This window comes from Carassius auratus, chromosome 37, assembly GCF_003368295.1.
Source record: "Carassius auratus strain Wakin chromosome 37, ASM336829v1, whole genome shotgun sequence".
Classification (NCBI taxonomy): Eukaryota; Metazoa; Chordata; class Actinopteri; order Cypriniformes; family Cyprinidae; genus Carassius; species Carassius auratus.
The window spans coordinates 9,748,858-9,767,332 of NC_039279.1; the positions used below are offsets into that span (position 1 = coordinate 9,748,858).

General features: G+C 39.2%; 1 protein-coding gene across 20 annotated transcripts in view; it reads left to right on the plus strand.

The window, feature by feature from the left end:
• LOC113056121 (neurexin-1a-like) overlaps positions 1 to 18,475 on the plus strand; it is a 177,795-nt gene that overhangs the window by 129,106 nt on the left and 30,214 nt on the right. For all 20 annotated transcript variants that reach the window (XM_026222655.1, XM_026222656.1, XM_026222639.1 and 17 more), the window contains 2 exons: positions 3,884 to 4,065; positions 15,001 to 15,172. In XM_026222655.1, coding sequence (XP_026078440.1) covers positions 3,884 to 4,065; positions 15,001 to 15,172 — 354 coding nt within the window. The remainder of the gene's footprint in view (positions 1 to 3,883; positions 4,066 to 15,000; positions 15,173 to 18,475) is intronic.

Below are 18,475 nucleotides of genomic sequence, written 5' to 3' on the forward strand. Positions count from 1 at the left end.
TTTGGTGGTTTGAAGTGTTACTTTAAGATTTTTGTATACTTCTCTGTGTGGGGTCTTCACTTTGCCATCTGTTTATTTTGACAGCATTTTCATACCAGTGGGGTGCATGTGTGTTTGCGTGTGTGTGTGTACTCACGCGATACATTGGATGTGCAGAACTGGATTGTAGTGTGTGTGCGTGTGTGTGTGTGTGTGTGTGTGTTTGCCCACTGGGTGAATGACTCCAACCCTGCAGAGTTTGACTGATGTTACTCATTCTTGCATGCAAGTAGGAGGTGGGCAAACCAAACACAATGCTCCGTAATTTTCGACCAAACTGCCAAGGGCCCTCATAATGCGTCTGTTCTAAGGAAAGAGGCATCTAGGGACATGAAGCAGAATCGAGTGGGAGCTCAATTCATTTCCCAATCCAAGACACTAGCACATTGTTTTGTGTATCTGAAATGTTTATAGATGGAAAGTCAGCTCAGCGCAGCTTATAAATATTGTGTTTTCAGCAGTATGATGAGCCCCCAAGACAATGACTGTATTGGATGTTGTAGATTTTACATTTAAACATGGATCTGAGAAATCAGATGATAAAATATGAATTTTTATTTTATTTTATGTATGAAATGATAGTTTGAAGAGGGGACAAGGGGATCGGGAAATTACACAACAGATTCGAACTCAGATTTTGTCTCGATGTGTCAAAGCACACATGCTAACCCATAGGCTACATTAAAGGGAACTTTTGCAGTCTTATGAAAATAAAGAGTCTTAAAGGTATAATTGACTGAAAAAATTACATTCTGTTTTTATTTAATCACTCTCATGTTTTTTTTTTAAACCTGTATGCCAACAGCACGAGGGCTAATAAATGATGACAGAATGTTCATTTTTGGGTGAACTATTCTTTTAAGCAAAAAAAAAAAAAAAAAAAGTAGTATTTTAGTTTGTGAATAAAAGTGGAGAGGGATCCATACGGAGCCTCCAAGACCCTGGCAGAAGAAGAAGCTGGTGCGTAATTTAATTTCACCAGCACATAAAGGAGATTACAGCTATGATGGGATTCCAGAGGGCCAGGTAATATCTATCTCATTAGAACAGTTCTCCCAAGCATTCACACAGCTTTTCTATGGGGTAGCAGTCGGCCCTCTCTCCTTTGCCTTTTCCTGCTGATTGACCTTAGAAGGGCGCTGGAGTGGAAAGACCCACATAGTTGTAAGGTAGCGAGGGTCTTCTTTAAAACCCAGACCCAGCTGTCCACCCAGCCGAGATGATGGAACATATTTAAGGGGCTAATGGTCTGGCTTGCACAAAGAGCCTGCCTCATTTAACAGCATCAGAAAATAGACTTCAGAGAAGAGGTTTAACCCCGTTAGAGGGAGGCCAGCAAGCTCCTTAACCACATCAGGGATGGGAGTGAAAAGTCAGGCAGAGGGAGATAAGAAAAGAAAGAAAGAATGAAAAGAGGGTGCCTTGGAGAAGCTCCCGAGTAGTCGGGATGAGAGCCAACTGCACAAACAGAATCCAACAGATATTTTCATATTTCATATGTGGAGTGATGACAGGAAACAGGGAGAGAAAAGGGGAAAATAAGATCAAAACTTGACGCAGGCCAGATTCAAACCCACTTTTCCCACTTTTGCAACACATCTTGGTTTTGAAGCATTTGTCACTATACAGGGCTTCCAAGAATACGGCGGGTATTTCAAGAGAATTATTTCACAGCTCTTTGTATTTCATAGCACTTCACAGACTAAATTATTTCAGCATAATCAATAATTCATGCTCATTTATTTACTTAATCAGTGGCTGCTTTAAAAAAATGGATAATGTTCAGTCAGCGCCCTCTGAATGAAGTACTAATCCCTCTGTTAGTGGTTTCTTTTACGATCGGTTGTCTCTTGAAGGGATAGTTGGCCCAAAATTGTCATTATTTACCCACCTTCATGTCGTCCCATGCTTGCAAGACTTTCATTTCTTCAGGGAAACACAACATAAGATATTAAAAAAACATTATTTCACTGTGTATAACTGTATAATTTTGCACAATTACAGGGAACTGATCCCCTATAGTAACTACATGTTATTAATAATATCACTTCGTATTTAAATAATTATTCTCTAACAAGGATAACTTACAATTTGTATATTTTGAAAAATGACTATTTGTTTTATTTGCCTATACAGTTGGGGATTTACTATGTAAAGACATAATAAGGGAAGACATTCTTCAAAATATTATTAAGTCTTCGATGTTTGGAGGACATGAAGGAAAGTAAATGATGTCTGAATTTTCATCTTTGGGTGAACTATCCCTTCCAATGCATGTATGATGTCAGATGTCAGATGTCATCTTGTATTTTTAAAAGGTGATTGCGCTTTGATTAACTTTCAGTACACTGTGCATTACCTATTTGTTTCCCGGTAAATCTCTGCACAGCTTTACGCTTCCCTTCCCAGGCAAATCCATTCACTCACCCACAGCTGTGAATTGCAGTCATACTGAGCGACAGATATGAGGCAGGCAGCCGTAGCGGTTCACACGGAACAGATTTCAGCAGAGCCGAAATCTCATCCGTTTCCTCTCCCTATCTGCTTCACATACATGATGGCCTGTGCGCATATGTGTGTGTGAAGTTCAACCATCTGAGCCCCGCTAATGAGCAGAGCTCATTTCCCTGCATTTCAAACAAGCCCGACTAGGGAGTCATCACTAACCAGGCGTTAGTTTGCGTGTGAATCCGTGAGTAGTCCTGAACATTTGTGTACCCGTGTAAGCGAATGTGCCTGCCCCGAGGGTGTTGTTTTCGGAGGGGGTCAAGCGGATCGCTGACACAGTGTGAAACGGTCTCATTGAGATGAGTTCAAGGGGGCCGGCAAGAGCCCGCAGGTGAAAATCACACAGAGTGGAGCTAATGAACACGGCTCTGCAAATAGAGAAACGTGCCAGGAAATAACCCAGCCCTTTTGAAACCACTCTCAGCACTTTGCTCTTCTGAGAGCTCCGGCCTCCTCTGGGTTTTTCCGCCGCACTGCTTCGCCGCCCGTCTTATCTGCATCTGGAGCTCAGAAGCGCAGCAGTCACGCTCCGCAGAGAGGAGAGTGTTGAAGTGCGTCTCGCATCTCCCGAGGCTGTTATCTTGAGGTTGATGAGCTCTTTGCTCTGCGAACATTACCCCGACTGCACCTGCCACAGTAGAAGCGCGTTCGCCCCTGTTTTGCTATTGAATTCACGCCTGATCAAGAGAGCTAGCGCAGTCCGCCAGTTAATGAGATCAGCTCCATTAATAGTGTCTCTCTCTATCTCTCGATGCAAAAAGCTTGACGTTGATTTCCCATTGAAACCTTCCTGCAAGCGTTGAATCACAGTGACCCTGCTCACAGTAAGCTACCTGCCTCTGACACTGTAATTAGCTCCATCAGGCATTAGCATGAATCTCGCTGAGCAGGAATAGCTCTATAGTCTGGTCTGTGCCATGTTTGCCCACCTTTAGGCAGAATAAATGCATGTAGAAGTAGGTGCTGGGCTGAGGGACTGGATTGATTGTCCGGTGTGTCGGCGGGTGAAGAGAGCGGCTGTAATCAGCTCAATCAGCCCCGGGCTTGGATAGGGGGTTGTGTGCGTTGAGTGGTTGTAGCAAAGCGACTCTGTTTAGCTCATGCTTCGGCAGACACAGGTGCTCCTGGTGACATCAACTTACCAAGGGTCAGATAAGGGCTATAATTTAGCCAATCAGGGGCCAGCAGGGGCTGTCTGGCATTCTGATGGGTTCATCAAGAAACTCCCGCACTGCATGTAATGGAGCAGGGCCGTGCATATGCATGGAAATACTTTTCCCACTTACTTTGATGTATTCACTTAATATTCTGTTTATCTCTCTATCTCGTTCTGCAGCGGGAACCACATACATATTTGGACGTGATGGAGGGCTCATTGTGTACACATGGCCGCCCAACGACAGACCGAGCACACGAGCTGACCGACTGGCTGTCGGCTTTAGCACCCAGCAGAAGGATGCAGTGCTGGTTAGGGTGGACAGCTCTTCTGGCCTGGGAGACTACCTGCAGCTTCAGATTGTGAGTCTTACACAAACAAACACACACTTGCTGTTGGGTCACAAAGTTTGAAGCCACTTGTGATAATTATCACACGAAAGTTCAAGTGAACATTTTATTTAAATAATTTACATGTATTTCAGATTTGATTGGTATTTAATACAAACCCATTTTTCTTTAATGCAGCAGCAACAAACTGCATGAATTCCACAAGTTTGTGTCAACCCTGATGATAATTGTTATCCAGCATTATTTGAGAATTATCCAGTGGGTTGAAAGAACATCTGACCGTCTGTGCATAGAGTCGCATGATAGAAGCCACAAATATAGTCATTTAGACCAAGAACTATTGCAGAATCCCAAATACACTTAAATAATATTGGACTTGAACATAATATTGAATATTGAACTATTTTCTCTCAGAAAATGTATCAAATAATTGAAAATAATTGGCAAGTATCATGATTTAAACTTGGAATTTTGAAGTCGAAAGAGTGTGAGTATTTTCTCGTTTTATTTTAAATTTGGAAAACTATTATTATTATTTCAATTTTTTATGCTATGAAAATTTGGTGTTGAAACAATTTTTGCTCAGAAATTGTAACTAAATTTCACAATAATTAAATAATTCACAATGAATCGGCAATATTGATTTAAACTTGGAAGACTGAATTTTTTTTTTTTTTTTTTTTTTTTTGTAAAACGTATGCCAACAATTTTTTTTATTTTTATTTTATGTTTTATTTTCATCTATGAAAAAATTACTTTTTTTACATTTTATGTCATGAAATTTTGGTGTTTAATTTTTACTTAGAAATTGTTACTACATTTTTACAAATAGTTACAAAGAATCACACATTGATTTAAACTTGGAATTTTTGAAGTAGAATAGAAATATAATTTTATGGTGTAGTAATTGTTCATTTTACGTCAGAGTTTCGGTTTTGATTTAAATGTTTCAAACTTTTTAAACTTTATTTCCAGGGTTTAAATAAAATAAAAATAGTCCCAGATTTTCAATATGGTCGATATGGACATTTGGTCCCAACTGTTTGAACTTGCTCAAACCTGCACAGATTTCCCTTAGCATCCCTGCTGTTCATTCATTCTCACACAACCCCCAGAGTAGAAATTCACAGAAAATCATGCTCCCGATGAGCCCTGTGAATGATCATTAGGGTAATCACAGTGTTCTACACCACCTCCAACACTCCAAGTGCTGGTCTGTTTTAGAAAGCTGCAGCGCCTCAGCTCGCCCTCATGAATAAAATCTGTATAATGTTCAGAATAGAAGGCGCTACCAGTGCTTGCTCAGAGGATGCTATTTGATAGAACCCGCATTTCCTATGACATGCTGTGCTGGAGGAGTGGGAGGTGGAGGAGGTGGAGGAAAGGGGGTTGGAAAAGTGTTTGGCACTGAGCTTCGAAGAGTTGTATGTGTTTTTATTTATTTATTTTGCATGCGTTCTATTTTTTTTTGACGCCCACTCCTGCTGTAATCACAAACTTGACTCCCAAAAGAATCAGCTCTCTCTCTCAGGGGTGGCATCATGGCGTGACGGTTGCACGACTGCCTCAGCAAATGCGTTCCGAGCTCGGTGAGGTAATGATTTCTCTAGCTGAGCCCTGGAGTTTACAACGCGTGCTGGTGTCTATTTATGACGTACTTCACGTTTTTATTTAAAGGGGAAGTTCACCTAAAAATGAAAACCTCATCTTATTGAAAATTCCAAATTGGATTTTCTCTTAAAAAAAAAAACACACACACACAAGTATTTTTTAAAGAGTATCCTGACAATTCTATTCAATAAAATAAAAGTAAATGAGAACTGGGGTTGTCAATCTTTTTTTTTTTTTTTTTTATGATCCTTTTGTGTTTATTTTGAAGCTCATTATCCTGTTCTGATTTTCTTTTTCACGAAAGAAAGAAATTCCTGTTTTAACACAATTTCCGTGACATAATTTTATTTCTAGTGAACTTTGCCTTTAATAAAATACATATTCTCCACCAGAGTTTGCATGCCCTGTGCCCTGTGTAAATTTGCAGCGCGGATATGTTGCTTCAGTATGTGTTATCGATCAGCAAAATCACAGAAGCTCAGAGCACAAGAATGATATGGGATGCCAAGTAGACTGCTGTAGGTTATGATTTACCATCTCATGTACTCGGAACATTGTGTTCCTCGCTTCTCGGTTCAGATATGCGCTTTAGAATGCAAGGTGGTAGGTAGCAGTGATGTCTTCGTGAAATGCGTCTTAAAATGAGCTCGCAGGAGTTGCGTAAGCCCAAGATATGTAACACTTTACATAATGCCTGTAATTAACATTATCACCGATGATATATTTCCATATATTGGCATGACAATTAATCAAGCATCCATGACTGATGTATGGCTTTTTGGCATAGGGATGGCAGGGAATGTTTATGAGCAAATTAAAGGCCCTTAATGTCTTGATGCGATTAGCGGTGGATATCTAGGCTAATTCTAATGTGTGACTGGTGGAGTCTCTGTAGTGCTACGTCTGCCATTTTTGATGCTTGTTGGACTGATGGCTGCTAAGCCAGCATAAAAGGTATTTACTAAATGAATCAGCCTTGTGTAGGAGGGTAAATTAGCTGTACCTACATCGCTAACCGTCCATAAAGCAGATATCTAATACCATTTTTACCTCATAATTAACAAGGGGGGGAAATATTTTCCCTTGCATTTCCGTTAATTATATTTAGGCACTTACAAGATTATGTAAGTCAGTATTGACATCAATGGCGAGACTGTTCAGCGATGTAACGGAATGTTTTGATAAACCTGTCTGTACGCTGGGAGGATATCATTATCCAGAGACTGCCTTTCTGAAAGTGAATTAACTTAGGATCATTGACCATGTTAATGAGCGGCCCTTGATGTCCTGATTTTTCAAACAGACAGTGGCGTCCCTCCCCCCGCGCCACGTTTCTGCTTATGACCCTAAACACTTGTGACAGAGTTCATTTAAATCTCATCATATCACCATCACTGGGGATTATCGTTAGTCATCGTTCACCCCAAATCATTGAGCCACTTGCTCATGCAGAGAGAGAGAGAGGGAGAGAAAGAGAGAGAGAAATAACAAGACGGATAGGGAGAACTGTAAGGAATGGTGAGACAGGCACTGTACAGAAAAAGAAAACACTGGTACACATTCTTTCACTCAGCATAACATCGCATTTTAAGGGGTAATGGCCTATTAAATGCATTTCTTCTGCTCAGGATGAGCTTGCCAGCTGCTCGAACCCATGGCCAAATGCCCCGCAGACCACCTGGCCATTTGTGGCAGCCTTGCAAGCCGCCAAGCAGGACAGGAGCGAAGGAGAAATGGATGATGACTGTGAAGGAGTCAAAGCCAAGTGATTATACCCCTGGGGTTGACCAGATCATTAGCACTTTCTGACCTCTTACACTCTTGATGGCAAATGATTGTGTGCGTGTGTGTGTGTGTGTGTGTGTGTGTGTGTGTGTGAGCATGCGGGCAGTCTAATGAGCACATCAGTCTAATTGAAGAATGGTGACGATCACAGCTAACTCAGCAGTGTTAGGTACAGAGGTGTGAACAGTAGCACTGAAGAGAATGTGTGAGAGAGAGAAGGAGAGAAAGGAAGCCTTCCGAGAGCACCTGTGTTGCGATGTTAGCAGAACGGGAACACTGACCATGTTAAAGTAATAGTTTACTCAAAAAGCTTGTATCACTCATTCCTCCATGGCGAACAAAGTGTGAATTTTTGAAGAATACACTGGAAGTGAATGGAGATTAAAAAACTGTGAAAAAAGCATCACAAAATGATCTTCAAAGTGGTCAGTGTGACTTGTATGTTATATTACCAGTATTTTTGAGCCATATAATATCACCGTCTCAAATGCAGTGGTGTCATTACCACTAAAGCTATTTGTGATCAGAGAACCAATATTGTAAAGCATTAGTGTGCCTACCATTCAAAAGTTTTTAATGTTGGATGCATTTATTTGATCAAATATGCAGAAACATTATTACCATTTTAAAATTATTTTCTATTTTAATATGTTTTAAAATGTGATTTGTCTCTGGGATAGCAAGGCTGAATTTTCAGCAGCCATTATTCCAGTCTTCAATGTCTCAGAAATAGTTCTAATATGCTGGTGTGTGCCCAAGAAAATTTTCATTTTTATCTGTTGAAAACAGTTGTGTTGCTTAATATTTTCTGTGGAACCTGCAATAAAATTTTCAGGATTATTTGATGAAAAGAAAGAGCAGCATTATTTATGTAGAAGTCTTTGCTGTCTCTTTTAATCAGTGTAATATGCCATTGCCTTCTAAAGGAAAGCATGAATTTCTTTGTTTAAAAAAAGACCCAAACTTTTGAACGGTAGTGTATGTAGTCCATTTAAATTCTTCAGCAGAAGAAAAGATCAGTGCATTAACTTAACTTTCATAGTTTCAAATTACAGACTTTCATATGGCAAAACATATGACAGCAGAAGTCTGTGTAGAGTGTAAAGCACAATTCATATGGACCAGTTTCATGATACGATCATGCTGCATCTTTGTAGTTTTAGTACATTACAGATCCAGTCCAGATTCACTTTGTATGAAAAAAGATATGATTTGCCAGGATATTATATGAAAAAAATAAATAAAAAAAAGATAAGTGAAGAAACATAATTTCCATTTTGAGGGGGACATTTCCTTTAAAAAAGGGAAATTGATATTGGATCCATGTAAAAAAAAGAAATTCCCCCATATTTTTTGTATATTTTGTATATATTTTTATGTCTCCAGTCAGAGTGACTCAGGGCAGTCGGAGAGACACATGCTCACACATGCAGGCACACTTATTCACATTTAGATGGAGGTGAAAGTGAAAGAGAGCGACAGATGCAGATTTTCTGCTTCACATGTGTCTGAGTGGGCAGGACATACCTGGTCAGACATGAGTGACGTGTGACATGGCTTTTAGTGACAGCAAAGTGTCTGCTGACCTCATACCGTCAGTGCAGACTAAGCCTGTCTCCACCCAGCAGCTTAGATGGAAACAGCCAGTGCTTTGGAAAAATGCCATTTTGTTTCTCTCAGTTGAAACCCAGCGGCACTTGTTTCCTCTCTCCACTTACCCAGATAATTTGAGTATAAGTCACTCATGCGCTCTGTCATTTTAACATACCGTCAAACTATATGCCAGGTCATTATACAATTTACGAGTGGTATGGAGAACAGTTTGCGTGGCCACAGACGATTTAATGTTTGGTCTTCGTCAGCCATTTTTCCTTGAATAAGTGCACCATATGGCAAACTGTGCCTTTGCTATCTTTAGTATCTGAAAGGATAAGCAGACAGATGGCAGCAGAAGTAAAAGCCGAATATTTAAATTTATTCATCAAAATAAAAGAGACAGGTGTTCTTTTAAATGCTCTCTTTATGACAGACTCAGCCCACTCGTTCTTTTGCTTTAAAAAAAAAAATATTTACCACGCTTTTTTCTTCAGATTAGAGTCAGTGCATAAAAGAATGTGTTACTATTGAAGCCCAGTGATGGGTTGACAAGGATCACTACAAAAATAGCAGTGCTCCGGTCTGACGTGGATTTGTCTATTGTAATATGAAATGATATTGTCTGCGAGAGATATTGCATTCAGGTCAGCGCTTGTATTTGTTTGTTGTTGGGGTTTTTTTTTTTCTCTTGCAGCAGTTGCAGCAATGGGTAGACAATGTGCTTGACTTCTTGGATATCTTCTGTAGTAAACAACGCCCATAGAATGCAATTTGGTTTTCAGGTTCGAGAGGAACTAGGACAGAGTGCTATTTTCAGTTGTTAGAGAACTTGGAAAAGAATTCTCTGCTGCCAAAAAGATTCATGATCTCACCAGATCCGGTCCTTACCAGAAGATAAAGAGAGATTGCGAGAGCCAGTAAATACTAGAGCAGGAGAAAGAGACACGAAGAGAGGAGGAGGAGGAAGGGGTGAAACAACAAGAACTGCTTGCCAAAGTGGAATTATTCTGCGGACACAACAAATTTATCCGTTTCACCAAACCTGCAGTACTCAAACATAAGGGCACATGCTCTCTGGAGCGTGTCACACACGGTGTGATATTTTGATCTAATATCAAACACAGGTTATTTATGAGAGCGTATATTGCTTGTCTGGGTGTTCTATCCAATTAAGCGCATTCCCTTGGTGTTAGCTTGAGCATAACTGAGAGGCTCTTTATGTAAAGTGGCTGAGGTTTTCTGGATGCACCAGCTCATTTAAGCTGAATGCCATGGCAGATCAGCATCCCCGCTGTGGCACACACACTCCGTCATACTCCATAAGCTTCTGCCTGCACCTTTTCCTAAAATAAGACACATCATTAGTGGCTCTTCTGTCCTCCAGGTTTCCGGAGCAACCGTCCCAGACCTTTGTGTGTGTGTGTGTGTGTGTGTGTGTGTGTGCGTGCATGCGTGTGTGTGTGTGTGTTTGGCTCCTCTTGATGGAAATGTTCTGCCTTTTTCTAATATCACAGTTATCCATCGATTTATTTCGAGCTTAGAGGGATAGTTCACCCAAAAATGAAAATTGTCATCATTTACTCACCCTTATGTTTTTCCATACCAGTGCAATTTTCTTTGCGGAACACAAAAGAAGATATGTTGAAGTCAGTGGGTGGTTTTGGACCCCATTGAACTTCATTATATAGACAAAAACAGTTACATTTCTGAAATATCTTTTTCACAGCTTGTGTTTCAGGTTTGGAATGACATTAGGGTAAGTAAATGATGATCGAATTTCCATTTTCATTTTAGGAAAATTCTGCCGCTTTGTAAACCGCCACTTTAAGGCAAGACCCCACAGGCAATTGTTTTTTAAAGCACTGATCAATATGAAATTGTGGGCTATTTGGCTTTAATAACTTCTCTTCTTCAATCAAATATACACATTTTATTACACTTTATCTATTTATGTCTGTAGATTTAAATTACAATGCATATCTTTAACGGCCATTTTCTCAAAATGAATTTTTTTTGAAGCACTTAGCCAGAAATCTAGCACTTACATACACCAAACTTTCCAGTTTTATTCCTATCTATATTCTGAAAGTTTTTACAGAGGTTTTTTCAGTGATTAAAAATATTCAAAGTCCCCTCTCTGAACACATTTAGCTCTAAGATATCAACAAAACATGACATTTTAACCAATATTCCAGATTTCAGGTCTGTAAATGTACGCAAATTGGTGCATTTTTAATTAGGTAATGCCTCATCTGCATATTTAAACATATCATTTTAGAAAACGTGTAATAAAAAAAATGTACTGACTTCATGTACTGTGAATATAAAAATTGGGAGGTGAGGTGATTTATTTATTTTTTTCACCTGTGGTGTCTTGCCTTAAGTAATAAATAAATATTTGGTAACAAGTATACTTTTAAGCACAAGAAACCTGCTGCTCTGAAATATATATTCTCAAGTTCAGAGCAACTGAATTATTTTTGTGTCTGGCAAGAGGAGGTCGTTGTAGTTCCTGAGTAGATGAAATGCTCTGTCAATCAGGATGGCACCATGGTTGACATCTAATTGCCTACAAGAAACGAGAGAACTCTAGAGAACAGTGTTGCTATAACAACCCCCATTGAGTCTAATGAGAATCCAGTTGTATTAGTTCTTTATATTTAGAGCTGCACTGCAGGTCTCGGTGGAGAGGTGACATGAAGCTTGAGACGGACAGGAACGGCCGAAAAGCAGCTGTGTGGAACCAGGCCTTACTTTTAAATGACACCCCATCCTTCTCTCGCTTTAGGGATCATTTAGCGAACACCAAATCCTGAGCAGAGCACCCAAAACATTTGTTATTCTGTGATAATCTGGGATTTGGTGTCACGGCTCACTTTTGCTCTCCCCTCCCTTATGTTTAGCCCCTGAGGCATTCATAATAGAGCTGCCTTTTTTTTTTTTTTAAACAGAAAATTCTGCGAAACTGGGACATTATCATGTCCGGGGCTGAATGTAGGACGTTGGGTGTCTCTCTTAAACTATGCCCACTTTAAGATGCAGGAAGAAGACCCCTGTGAAAGTCCAAACGCACTCATACAAGTCAGAACTAACTTAAAAATGCTTACAGACTTAATTTGCATGTCCACGTTCCCCCTGGCCAGGATGGTGTTGATTCAACGCTGCCATTTCCGAGTTTTCAAAAGGCCTGCCACCCTCTGTGTTGGTCCCAGCCACCAAACTGAGAATGAAGGATGAGGTCAGCTACCCGAAGGGACGGCCTGGATGAAAGGGTGAAAGAGAGGTCGTTCTCCAATTAGAAGGGGGCGTGGCATGTCACAGCCCGTTAGAATGCAGGCCAAGCTCTCACATCACTTCCCTGACCACAAAGCTGAAAAAATGGGCTGGGAGTGAGAGATTGGCCCTGGAGAAATGATGTTAGAGAGCACAGAGGAGGGTGAAGGAGACACTGCCCCATTGTTCCCGGTGATGGAAAGAGGATAGGGCTTACAGGCAGAGTCTATCTTCATTATGAGGTGTGAGAGGCAGAAGGAACATCCAGCTTCTGCGCAGCTGGAGATGACAACATAGGGTGTGTGTGTGTGTGTGTCAGAAAAAGAGACCTTGTGAGTATCCAGACAAAAACACACATCTCCTGGGAGGGTATAATGAAGTCTGGTGTTGAGATTTGTCCTCTGCTTGCTCTCTTCCTGCAGATAGGTCTGAATTAGGGGAATTCACAAAGGGATCTTCTCATGCACACCTCATTTCGTTATTTTCAAATGCCACATGTAGCTTTTGCAATCTGCAACAAATCAATGGAAAGGACCACACGTTCCCACAGCAGCCCATTTCAGTTTTTTTTTTAACTAATGGCCTCCATCTGTCGTGAATATGTCAAATAACAATTTTCATGATTGCTTGCACTCATGTGCAGGCTTGTAATAGCGTTCATAACAAGTTTGCAACAAGTTTTTAGTTAACCAAGTAGTGCATGTAGGCACGCAGGTCATCAAGCATAGCACAGAGTGGGCATAGTTACGTAGTTTTATATAAGACACGCACCAAGTGGATCGAGTGAGTTATTATTAGCATGTGCTTTCATGAGAAGTGGTTGTTTGCACATGAATATGTTTTATTGTAATTAGCAAAAGACAACCCACCCACTGAGCTGCATCAAATAGGAAACCATTAAGGATTGAGGACATCTAGTGGTGTGGAAGTGAAGCACACAGTGTGATTTCACACTCACTGCTCGCATTAATAAGACAGAAACATGCATTGATGAGAATTTACACTGAAAATGACAAGCATCGCATCAGAATACAGATTAGATTCCGTTTCAGTGAGACTGTCACACATTATTCTGTATGACCAGCATATTGCCTTGAGGCACTGATTTGGAGGGGAAAAATCTTATAAGGTTATTTTTTTTCTTGTGATTTCCTGTGATTCGATTATGTTATCTGCCTGGAGGCTTGTTGAGAAACTTTTGAACGTGAACGGGAATGAAAAAGTATTATTATTCAGTTTACAAGGCTTGATGTGTGACACAGTCAATTTTATTTTGACATCTGTAGCCGTTGTGCCACCCTCTTTAAAATTATGGATTGCTGCTGGTAATATTGTTCTGCCATAAATGTAGCATGTAAGTTTATGTCTTTCCATCTGTGTTGTTTTATAAACACATAGATAGATAGATAGATAGATAGATAGATAGATAGATAGATAGATAGATAGATAGATAGATAGATAGATAGATAGATAGATAGATAGATAGATAGATAGATAGATAGATAGAAAACCCATCTGCTTAGTATGGGGTTCTGATTCTATTTATATATATTGGGTTTTGTATCACCCTGCAGGATTGATTCAAAGGGGATTGAGTTGAAATTATTTTAAGATATGAGAAGAAAGAGGACACGGGTGATACGAGAGACATGAAACTTGCATAGCTATGCAGGATATCAATTGCCTTTGACTGTAGCGTCATTTATTACAATTTTTGAATCGCAGTATTCTATAAAGCTAATGTTTTTGTATAATCAGCATTTGGCTGTTTAATTGAACTTTGTAGAAGGTATCAGCTACAGTATGTCTCTCATATCGCTCATTTCCATTCTTGTAATTAAATACTTTCAACTGAAATCAATATTTCATGTCCATTTATTTCTTTAATTGGTAAGTAATCGTGTAATGACCAGGATGGTGTACAGTCAACCGATCATTAATCCAAAATAAACTACTTTAGGGTGATACTTGATCCTCCCGCTGCACGATGGTGTCCTGATCGACCTGTCAGGATTTATTAACCTGTACATCAATTACGCATCACATTCCAAATGCAATAATACACACAAAATTTGATTTCAAGCAATATTTTCTAAATGTCTGAACCAAAACCATAGTATTCTCTCTATATACACAGACATAATAAATATATCCCCGTTAATTATTGTCAAAAGAGAATAGCAGAACTGCTAAAATGGAGAAAAAATACTTGCCAGTTTCTTTATTACTATTCATTTCCTTCATGTAATAGCCTCATTAAAACATAAATTATAGATATTTTTGTTATTAAATATGAATGCTGCCTTTTGCTGGCAAATTAAAGTGGTGGTAAATCTTTCTGATGCATTTTGCTGTCAGGAGAAATTGCGCACAGGCTGATAAACTATCACCTTGTTTGGTCCTCAATAAATTCGGTACATCTGTTATTCTGCCAGTTGAGATGGAGTATAGCTGCTTCTTTATGAAAGCGTTTATTAATAATCAAAAATTGTCTTCTGCAAGGTTGCTAAAACAGAGTGATGATCATTAAATCTGGTGTTCATATGCCAAAATAAGCTTCATATGCTTTATGTTGGCGGAATGAATCAGAACATAATGACTATGATATAATCTTAAAGTCCTCTTGTTTTATCTCCCTCCCTCTTTCTTTCTTTTTTCCCCTTTCTCTATCTCTCTTTACAGGAAAGAGGAAATGTCAGAGTGGTGTTCAATGTGGGCACCGATGACATAAACATTGAAGAAACCTCAAAGTTTGTAAATGATGGAAAGTACCACATAATTCGCTTTACGAGAAGTGGTGGTAACGCCACCTTGCAGGTGGATGATCTGCCAGTCATTGAGCGCTACCCAACAGGTAAGAGCCCTCAGCCTTTATATGCATGTTCACACACACACACACACACACACACACACACACACACACGCATAATCTCAGCCATGCAGCTATGCACAACGGGAACAATAAAAGGCTGGCAGAGCTCAAGAAAAAGAGTCTGAATCACAGGGTTAAGAATAAAATGCCTTTGTCTATGATTGTGGTTTCTCACAGTTAAAAAAAAAAGGTAACCCTGGTTTCCTTCCCAAATGTCAGCAGAGATGATTGCTCTTGGGGCTTTAGACTGCTGAAAATGTCAGAGCCAGGGTTATCAAATTCGCCAGCCTCTCAGTCGCCTGAAAAGCCCTGACAAAAGCTTGACAAGAGATCAGAGATGAGAAATAATCCCATTGCTCTCGTTTGTCAATCATGATGAAAAGGAGGCGGCTGTATTAGTCTTAATTTGTATTTTACTTCGAGCTCTTCTTAAACCATCTCTTCCATTACAGAGATTATTTGCTCTTGATCTTCGCAAACGTCTTTTCTTCTCGGGAGCAGACGTGATCGATTGTTGGTGGTAAATGTTAGAGTGTTCGATGACTGAAGTGGTAATGAAGCTTGGAAAATCTCATGCTTCCCATAAGTGCTACGTTGCTCATCATTGCGTTCAATACAGCTTGTCATTAAATTCGAAATGCGCAGGGAAATGCAAATGTATACTCGTGAGACACAGTAGGTTCAGCTGTAGATACATTGCGTGCACGCAATTGCATTTTGTATTATTTAATTTGGAGAACAGTAAGATTCTTAACAGGATTATCCAAATCCAAGAGTTGACATTTTGTATTTACGACAGCTTAGGCAAACTAGGACATACGCTGAAACAAAATAGCATGGAAATAGACATAAGTTATTGGAAACAGGACTATAAAGAATATAGAGGGACAGGAATAGAAACAGACACAGAGAAAGTGACTGTTTTTTCTAGTAGAGACCCTCTCATTGTTTTAGTGTAAACAAACAACCCAAATACTGACAGCGTCTTTCATTTGGAGTGGAAGACAATTGCTTGTTATTTTCTCTCCGCTTCCTGTTTCCATTGTGTCTGTGGATTTAGTGAGCAGTGCACTTGTGATTGCCCGAATACTAATGCATCGTATGTCCATGGCAGAATGGGAGAGACTTTTCCAATGAAATATATAAAAAAAAAAGGAGATTAGTCATGACCGCTTCATTTTAATCAGCGCTTGATTGACTCCTCTCTCTATTAAGCGAGATAATAAATGCATAGAATTGAAATTGACAGTGAGGGAGAATAAAAATGGGGGGTTTGTTTATCTTGAACAATTAGCTCTGTAACTAGTGTAGCTTTAGCATACAATGAAATCGTGCCATTTTTCCTCCCACTCTTGACCTATGCTGACACTCTTTCACCTGATCAATTGTATTGTAATGCATATGTAATGTAGTAATTACATTTAGTAATAACAGATGTATTAAACTAAACTAAGAAATGGAATTTACAGAGTAAAACAATATTTGAATATTTAACTTCCTTCTCATTTCAATTCATCCCCCTGAAGTTTTGTCCATTTTACTTATTTACTTATTTACTTGTTTTTACTTAAATTAAAATGTATTAAATCAAATTAAAATAAAACTTCAATCAAAACAGCATCCCTGAATGGGTATCAGGAGTGTTTTTTATTGCATGCTTTATTGTTATTTTAGTAGAATGGGGAGCTCTTTGGTCTGACACTAACTGGCAGAAAGAATAATACTTGAAGCAATAGTTCACCAAATTACGAAAATCATGCCAACAAGTTTTTCTCCTGCAGAACACAAACTTTTTTGTTCGTAATTTTATTTTACTTTTTATGTAATTAATTTTTGGATGAATTTGGCTGTTTTTAATTTAAATGCAACTCAAAATAACACAGGACCCCACTGTTATTGTACCGCTCAAAAAAAAAAAAAAAAAAAAAAAGGAATTATTTCTGGAAATATATTTTGTGTATTTCTGGTTTGGGACGACATGAGAGTGAGTAAATATGGTGGAATATGACGTTGGAATATTCAGTTTTGTGTGAACTATCCCTTTAATTTTTCTTAATGCCTACATGAAATGTAGGATTGAGAGTGAAATAAAATGCAGTCCCTGTTTTCAGCAAACTTGACGAAAAATTATTAGTTCTGACAGCTTAGGTAATCACAGATTTTTTTATTAAATTAAATCAAAAATGTAAATTTAAATGTAAAGATTTTTAAAGGAACTTTGATGAAAGTTGAGGGCCACAACCACCATATATAGAATTGAATATCACTTATGCTTTTTTGGCCATCTGTAGACATTTTAAATGGATGCAAGCACTTAAGTAGACCTTTTTCACACTTAGTTAAAAAAAAAAAAACGTTCCTGACAAAATTACCACCATAAAGCTACTGCTGGGCACAAAATGGCCACAGCATGAGGTTTGTACTGGCAGAGGGATAAATTGAGGTGTTGTTGCTGTCCTTGAAAACCACTGTGTATTGCCTAACATTACAAAAGGATGCAGAACATATTTTAAAAGCACCAAAATGTTTTCTTGGATCATTTAAATGCCTTTGCTGAAACAGGAAAGTGTCACAGCCTAATATTTAGAAAGGAAAAGTGTTCAGACTATTAGCATGCTAAGCTAACTAGGCAGTCATTTTCACTTTACCAAGAGTCCCTAAGGCAACTGCCCCCTCATTTTAAACCGAACATGACCACTGCGTGTAACTGTGTGAGTGGGTTGGTGTGCGTGTGTGCGTGCATGTGTGTTTATGTGCATTGAAGCAATCATGCGCACAACTTGCCCTTAGTCATCCGGTCCTACTTCAAGAGCTCCTATTGCTTTTTCCCCCTTCTTGTCTTGTTTCTTTTAAGCTATGATTTGAGACAAATTGCTCCTTTCACTCTTGATTACTGTAGGTAAAGTGCACAAGTGGACATAAATCAAAGTTAGACCTGACAGCACATGGTAGGAGAGAGAAAATGACAGAATTAAGGTGGGGTGGGGGGGGACAAATGAGTGAAAGTATAAGGAAAGGGGCACTCATTGCAATAGACTAAGACTAAGTTTCTCACAGCAGAATATCGGCACTCTCAAACTCAAGTCCAGAATCAAGCACTCCATCTCTCCTTACATGCAGCCCTGTGAGAAGCCTTATTTCCCTGTCCGCGGGTGTTCTCCTCCTGCAATCACCTATCAAAAAGAGTATTGTGCTGTGTTTGAGAAGCAATTTAGTCATGTCATTTCAGTGTCGGATACAGAATAAAGAGCTTTACCTCAAAAGTGCAGTCGACTAGAGCAGCCA